This window comes from Mauremys mutica, chromosome 13 (genome assembly GCF_020497125.1).
Source record: "Mauremys mutica isolate MM-2020 ecotype Southern chromosome 13, ASM2049712v1, whole genome shotgun sequence".
NCBI lineage: Eukaryota > Metazoa > Chordata > Testudines > Geoemydidae > Mauremys > Mauremys mutica.
The window spans coordinates 48,812,542-48,820,936 of record NC_059084.1 but is presented as its reverse complement, the minus strand read 5'-3'; the positions used below and the strand labels follow the sequence as shown (position 1 = coordinate 48,820,936).

At 54.9% G+C, this 8,395-nt stretch overlaps 1 gene segment (V, D, J or C); it reads left to right on the top strand.

Annotated features, from left to right (window-relative positions):
- Positions 1 to 208: 208 nt before the first annotated feature.
- LOC123348508 lies at positions 209 to 648 on the top strand (the record flags this gene model as incomplete). The annotated part of the segment is given in 2 exon segments: positions 209 to 254; positions 347 to 648. Coding segments are annotated over 2 exon segments (348 nt in total), but the record flags the coding sequence as incomplete, so codon positions are not given.
- Between the last annotated feature and the right edge of the window lie 7,747 nt (positions 649 to 8,395).

Below are 8,395 nucleotides of genomic sequence, written 5' to 3'. Positions count from 1 at the left end.
CCCCAGGCCCAGACAGGGTGATAATGATTGTTCTGGGAAGGAGTGTGTGTCTCTTATCAAGCGGGGGCATGCAAATGAGGGAGACAGTTTCCTGTTTAAATCTGTGCCGCCCTCTGCCCAGGCTGCACCCGGAGACACAATCCGCAGCCCCTGGTCTGTGCAGTGACCAGCCAGTCCCTGAGAACTTTCCCCTCCTGCACCAGGGAAAATGGGATTTTTGCTCCTTTTAGTTTTCTCTTTAGCAGCTTTGGAAGGTATTTTCCTCCTCTGAATAACGGGCAGAGCTAGAACAATAGATAACATCGCTGTTTATATACCAATATTTATAACCTGTCTTTATTCTCAGGTGCCCGGTCCCAGGTGCAGCTGGTGGAGTCCGGAGGGGATGTGAAAAAGCCCGGAGACTCTCTCCGCCTCTCCTGCAAAGCCTCCGGCTTCACCTTCAGCAGCGCCTACATGCACTGGGTCCGACAGGCTCCCGGCAAGGGTCTAGAATGGGTCGCGTATATAAGCACGGGTGGGAGTCCTATACGCTACCTTGATTCAGTGAAAGGCCGATTCACCATCTCCAGGGATGATCCCAAGAGTGAGCTGTATCTGCAAATGAGCGGCCTGAAGCCCGAGGACACCGCCCGCTATTACTGTGCGAGACACAGTGACACGAAACCGGTTTGTGGTCATACAAAAACCCAGGCTGCGGAATCGCGCTTCTCCCGGCAGCCGCGCGGGGGCAGCAGTGACACACACACAGCTCCGGGCTGGGACAGGAGACCCGGCACCCGGGTGAATGTAACACAAACCTCCCGGCAGTTTTAACCCTTCCGTTCCCGGGCAACGTGTCTCTCCTTCCTGCCCAGAGCCCCGCTGGGTGCAGAGATTCCTCGCTCCATCTGTGAACCCCAATCCGGAGTGAGTCCTGTTCTGAGTCACTCTCCCCTGGCAGACCTGGCACGTTGGCTCCCCCGGGGCCCTACAGGGCGGCCGGAGCAGAGAACAAACAAACAAACAAAAAGCGGCTGTGCCACCCCGTCTGCCGCCCCAGGCACGAGCTTCCTCAGCTGGTGCCTGGAGCCGGCCCTGAGCGCATTGCGGGACTGATCCAGGGCCCATCAGAGTCAACGGGATTCACCCTCCTGCCCTCGTTGGAGTTCGCATCAGACCCAACGGATGGAGCGAATTTCTCATGGGGCGAAATCCACAGCCAGTGTAAAGTCACCGCAGCTGCTTCCGCCAGACTCGAGTTACTCCGGATTCACACCAGGGAGGCTCTGGCCCTTTCAGCAAACTGGGACGTTTAGCTGATAAACGCAGCGGAAGGTGATTAGTTCATTATAACCCGTGTGGGGCCCCTCACCGGGGCGTCTCGGCCCTTCACACGCGGTTATCGCCTTTATCCCCACAGCGCCGCCGGGAGGCCGGGAACTATCCCAGCCCCTGGGTCAGAGCGGGGAGACTGAGGGCCGGAGAGCTGGAGGCTGGATATGGAAATGGGCCATTCAGAGTCCGGGCGGGGCTGTGGGTCAGACATTGCTCAACACAGAGAACGTCTCCCAGGCTAAAATAGCTGCAGACTGGGGTAGTTTCGTAACCGGTTTAACTCACTGCCCCTGGAATTCCTCTGAGCATTAGACGCGGAGTTGGCGATATTTATTCCTTCTCCCCGATTTTTTTTCTATTCCAGACACACAAACAAAACAGACGCGCGTAGAAAAAAATACACGCACACACATAAGCACATACAGGCAATCACTGCTGCACAAAAACACATAAGTAAACATACAGAGGAAGCATGAAAACACACACACAAACACGTAAATGTTCACAATCACTCAAAAAACAAATACACACCTATACCCAAAAAAGCAAGCCCAAAGACACAAATAACACACCTTGAGACATATATACACACAGGAACACACACACACAGATACATCCATAAACACTCAGAAAACTCTCACATGAACACATATAAACACAGATAGACACATACATACAAGTACTGTCTGTATCAAACATAAGGAGAGTGGCTCAGATGCCCCTCGCAGGCACATTGCTTTAGATACGAGTCACTTCCCCGGATTGGTGAAGCACTGGAGTCCTGGGGCCTGGGTGCTATCACCACCTCTCCAGGGAATCCCGGCCCCGCCTTGGCTATATCCCTGTGCCCCACTCTGGGGTACTTCAACAACAACAACAACAGGGATAATGGGTTCTGTTCTGTTACGAGTCAAATTAAGAGTCGGGTTTTGCCTTTATTGTCAGGGTCAGGGGCAGCATTTAGCATTAGGTGCAGGCTGCAAATGTGGGCTTAGGGCTCACATTTGAAGTCAGGGGCAGAAGTTCCACTTCGGGTTACCGGTCAGTTGAGGGGTAGAGTTAACACAATAGATCTGAGATACACATGAAGTGTTGAGGTGAAGGTGAGTGCTCCGGTCAGGGTTAGAATTCACCCTTGAGGCTAAAGCTAGGTTTGGGAGCTAAGGAAGGGGATGAAGGTGGGAATTTCACCTGCGGACATTCAGACAGGAATCTCCAATGCAGTCGTGCTAGTATCCCTGTCTCGTTGCAGCAGCTCTGGAAGGTATTTTCTCCCTCTCCATGTCTTGTGGAAGCCGGGGACTACTGTGCTAGTGCCCGAGATACGAATGTTCCCCGTAATGAGTCTTTATTCCCAGGTGCCGGGTCCCAGGGGTTGGTGGAGTCCAGACTCCCGTATCAGCAGGGGCAGTCGGAGTAGCACATATGACGGCGACACAGTGCAAGGGCCAGGGGCTGCTCCAGGCGGCTTTCCGCGGCGCGCCTGCGGGAGGTCCGCCAGTCCCCAGGGACAATCCCAACACCCTGGTGTAGCTGCAACTGACCGGCCTGAGAGCCGAGGACACCGCCCGGTATCACTGTGCCAGACACGCCCCCTGCACAGTGAGGCGGAGCCGGGCTGAGCTCAGACAAAAATCTCCCGTGGCGGTTACCAGAGAAAGTCCCAGCGGGTGTGATGCTGACAGGCCGCGCTGGGAGCTCACAGGAGACAGTAATTTCCTCCCTTTGAAATGGGGGAAATGAACCCGGCTGCTCAGTCAGATCTAGATCCACAGGAGGCGGCGATACCGGGAACGGGGTGTCCCGCACTGGGCGTGGTGGGGATTCACTCGGTCCCAGATATTCTATTACAGTAAGTGAGGGATGGTCCCGCTATTGTGGGAACTTTCCTGGCTTCTGCACTACCCCTGGTGAAGTGGGCGAGTTAAAGGATCTGAGTCCTCGCTCCCACTGCCTTTACCCAGAGCCCTGCCTGACCTCGAGGGCTCCTCTTCCACCTCGTGTGTGGCAGAGACCTCGTAACCCCGACAAGGCTGGGCCCAGGATTCCTGGGTGCCTTGACCCGCAACCTTGTTGTGGTCACTCAGGGCAGGGGCGAGGGTGTCCCGCCCCCGGGGGGGGGGTCTGTCTCTGCACTGGACGCTTCCCTGACCCACTGATCATCACCTACAGTTCAAAGCAAATACAAGTCAATAAACAGCAAACAATTAAAAATAAGGAAAAAATGGGAAAGGTGAGAGGAAAACATGTCACCCTGCTCTGTGGCACGGGGACCTCACAACCAGCGTCTCTGGGATGTCAGAGCAGTTCACAGTCTGCTCCTCACCAGCCCCAGGCCCCTGCTCAGGCCCTGGCTGTGCTGCAGGGATGAAAGGGGACATGGGTGTAATGGGAAGGGAGATCTGTGTTTCAGGGTGAATGCTGCTACTTGTCTGAATGGAAGTGGGAATGAAAAATCCCTGTTGTTGTTTTTGTTGTTATCCCTCAATGTTACATCCTGGGGATGGTTTAGAAACACGTAGCCTTCATGTCACACAAGTTCTTTAAACACAACCAGGAGAAAGCTTCTGTCTACACTTCATTGCTTATTAATAATTAACTAAGTAAATGATCTTGGTGATGATGCTCAGCGGTGATAGATTTGGTGCCGGTTGTGGGCCTAGCGTCCCCAGAAGCTGGGAATGGGCGACAGGGGGTGGGTCACTTGATGATTCCCTGTTCTGTTCATTCCCTCTGGGGCACCTGGCACTGGCCACTGTCGACACTGGGCTAGATGGATCTTTGGTCTGACCCAGTCTGGCTGTTCTTATGTTCCCAATTACAGTCTAGGCTCCCATAGTCCTAGGCACGGTACAAACACAGACCATAAAACCTCTCTCAGTCCCACCGAGTTTACAACCCGAGTGTAAATGGGAAGTGGCGTGTGACTGGGAACAGGAATAGAAACACGAATATAAATATCAGCCGCGCAGAATCATCTTCCTTCACTGTAGCCTGAATCCTCCCTCGACTCCCCGCTACAGAAAATCTCCCAGAGACGCCGCTCTCGGCCCACTAATGTCAGGGAGGCTCCACTGCAAAACCTTAACTCTGCCCTCAGACTCCCCCCCCCGCCAAGCTTCTCCCACCTGCACCCACAGGCGGGCCCCAGACCCGGCCCAAAGCACGAGCCAGGCTTGCTCCGATCACGTCCCTAGTGTCACGGATCATTTCAATGGAGCCGGTCACTGCTGGGAAGGGAAAGGGGCTTCCGTCCCCAATCCCCCCCCGCGCCATGGGGAATCTTCCCTCTCCAGCGGGTGGCCCAGACAATGGATCCCTGGGACACGACCCCTCCCCGGATACTGACCCCCTTGACCGGACGTTGCATGGCCCTTGTGCGCGTGGAACGGGGATCCAGAACTGAGTCCCCCCCAGACCTCAATATCACCTCACAATAGCCAGGCCCTCAGTTCCCGGATGAGGAAATACAGTCACTGCAGGGAGCTGGTCATTCCTCCCAGGGGTCCGAAAGTGTCAGGAGGACCCAAGCGCCCTGTGCCCGGCGCTGCACAGACACACGGGACGGGACAGTCTGACTCCCGCACTCGGAGCACTAGGGCGAGTCACTCAGATCACTGGCAGCAGGAGTGTGTGTCTCTTATAAAGCGGGGACATGCAAATGAGGGAGACAGTTTCCTGTTTATATCTGTGCCTCTCTCTGCCCAGGCTGCACCCGGAGACACAATCCGCAGCCCCTGGGTCTGTGCAGTGACCAGCCAGTCCCTGAGAACTTTCCCCTCCAGCACCCGGGAAAATGGGATTTTTGCTCCTTGTAATTTTCGCTGTAGCCGCTTTGGAAGGTATTTTCCTCCTCTGAATAACGGGCAGAGTTAGAAGAATATTGTGTTACCGCTGTTTTTATACCGATATTAATGGCCTGTCTTTGTTCTCAGGTGCCCGGTCCCAGGTGCAACTGGTGGAGTCCGGAGGGGATGAGAAAAAGCCCGGAGACTCTCTCCGCCTCTCCTGCAAAGCCTCCGGGTTCACCTTCAGCAATTATTACATGCACTGGGTCCGCCAGGCTCCCGGGAAGGGACTTGAATGGGTCGCTGTTATAAGCTCCGAATCCGATGGGAGTAGTACATACTACCCTGATTCAGTGAAAGGCCGATTCATCATCTCCAGGGATAATCCCAAGAGTGAGCTGTATCTGCAAATGACCGGCCTGAAGCCCGAGGACACCGCCCGCTATTACTGTGTGCGGGAGACACAGTGACACACAAACCTACTGATGCTCCTGCAAAAACCCAGGCTGCAGAATCCGCGGCCGCCACGTGGGGGCAGCAGCGACATAAACGACCGCGTTTTGGGCACAGGAATGAGAACGAGCATCCAGGGGAGCGAAATACAAACCTGCCCCCAGGCTTTAACCCTTTCACTCCCCAGCAACCTTCCCCGTTTGCTTCACAGCGGCCCACTGGGTCTCGCGGCAGAGGTTCCTCGCTGCTGCCCTCAGTCCCATTCCGGTGCGAGTCCTGGTCCCCCGGTCAGTCTCTCCCTCCCTGTGGGTCTGGATCTTTCACTGATGTACAGTGCGGTTAATGTGACCGGTTCCCACATTGTTCCTTCGCTTCTCTTACCCCACAGGGACCCGGTCACAGATTCCTCTCGCCCCTCCCAGTCCGGAAGGGAAGGTGCCCAGGGTGACGCTGGCAGAGCAAGTGCCAGCTCATGCCGAGGCCCCGAGGCCTCACAAGTGCGTAGCTGGAGCCAGCCTCCTTCACCCGCGTGCGAGCGCCATCGCAGCAGGCGTTGTTCGAGGCGAAGTGCATCAGGACGGGTTTGGTGTCTGGGCTTCATGGAATGCTCGTGGGATGCTGCCTGCGCTGTTTCACTTGTGTGCGCCCTGGTGTAGCCTGACAGCAAACAGTTGCATTGTATGTACCCCTGCGACTAAACGTGACCCTTCAAACGAAGGAGGCTTCCGTAAGAAGCGGTTACATTAAACTCAAATGAACCATTGTGAGAGCAAGGATCAAAGACTTTCCTAAATGCATTCTTCCCGCCCCACCCCCCACTACTTGTACAGCAGTTTACAAGAACCTCGGAGCACCCGAAAATCAAAAGTCTGGAGGCTGAGAACAGAACCTTGGCGTCCAAAGTCCTGATTTCCTGCACTGGTCATTTGTCTCTCCTGGCTCCAGGAAGTTCAGGGGAAACCCCAAATCCCTAGACTCCTTCTGTAGCTGGGTAGAACTAGAACCCAGGCGTTCTGGTAAGGGGATGACAAAGCCTGCGGCTGGCAGAACGGCAAATTGATTCAGAACTAACAGCCTTCCAGGTGCTCAGCCTCATGGGCAGGGCTGCAGAGTGTCACTGCTGTGACTTCTGATGGGGGTGCTGGGCTGCGTGTATTACACCCATCGGGCTAAGGGGCGATGCACCATCTCCAGGGACAACCCCAACCATCTGCTGTGCTTACAGATGAGCAGCCGGTTGGGCCGGCTTTAGGCCTATTCCACCAATTCCCCCGAATCGGGCCCCGCGCCCAGTGACAATCCCTTCCCTGGCTAGAGGCACCTTTTTAATTTTTAATTTTTACTCACCTGGTGGCGCTTCGGGTCTTCAGCGGCACATCAGGCGGCAGGTCCTTCAGTGCCGCTAAAGATCTGGAGTGAGTGAAGGACCCGCCACCCTGCCCTGCAAACCTTGCCAGTTCTCCGGCGGAGAGGGATGCGTGGCAGAAAGGTAAACGCCGAGATAGAGCAGCGGACCCGCGCTCCACCGGATGGCCTGAAGCGCGGGTGGGAGGGAGCTCGCCTGCCACCCATCCCCGACCACCAGGCCAGAGCTCTTGTTACATCCTGCTCATTAAACTCAAATGAGCCATTGTGAGATCAACGATCAAAGACTTTCCTAAATGCATTCTTCCTGCCCCACCCCCCACTACTTGTACAGCAGTTTACAAGAACGTCTGAACTAAACCTTGGAGCACCCGAAAATCAAAACTCTGGAGGCTGAGAACAGAACCTTGGCGTCCTAAATCCCCATTTCCTGCGCTGGTCATTTGTCTCTCCTGGCTCCAGGAAGTTCAGGGCAAACCCCACATTCCTAGACTCCTTCTGTAGCTGGGTAGACCTAGAACCCAGGCGTTCTGGTAAGGGGATGACAAAGCCTGCGGTTGGCAGAACGGCAAATTGATTCAGAACTAACAGCCTTCCAGGTGCTCAGCCTCATGGGCAGGGCTGCAGTGTGTCGCTGCTGTGACTTCTGATGGGGGTGCTGGGCTGCGTGTATTACACCCATCGGGCTAAGGGGCGATGCACCATCTCCAGGGACAACCCCAACCATCTGCTGTGCTTACAGATGAGCAGCCGGTTGGGCTGGCTTTAGGCCTATTCCACCAATTCCCCCGAATCGGGCCCCGCGCCCAGTGAGAATCCCTTCCCTGGCTAGAGGCACCTTTTTAATTTTTAATTTTTACTCACCTGGTGGCGCTTCGGGTCTTCAGCGGCACATCAGGCGGCAGGTCCTTCAGTGCCGCTAAAGATCTGGAGTGAGTGAAGGACCCGCCACCCAAGTGCTGCCCAAGACTGGGAGGACCACTTGGTGAGTACAAGCCCCACGTGTCTTTTTACCTGTTTTTTTTTAAGTCATCCCTGCCAGCCCCACAGAACCTGTTCAAATTGGGCCCTGCACTTCCTAAAGCCGGCCCGGAGCCCGAGATACCTGAGGACATGGCCGGTATTACTGAGTGACAGATACACCGCCAGGGGAGACTCACAGACTTCAGGGACAGCAGGGACCATCCTGGTTATCTAGTCTGACCTCCTCCACATCACAAGCCACAGAACCTCCCCCACCCACTCCTGTAACAGACCCCTACCCTATGGGTGAGTTACCGACGCCCCCAAATCATGGCTGAAAGACTGGCTGAGCTGAGACAAAAATATCTCTCTCAAGGTCTATCTAATCTACAATAAACTGAATTGGGAGAAAGGAGACAACTCCAGGATTTTATTCAATCCCATTCCTTTCAGTTAATGTAATAGTGAAACCAAGTGATTGGCTTTAACTCCTCACAGGCAGATAGTAT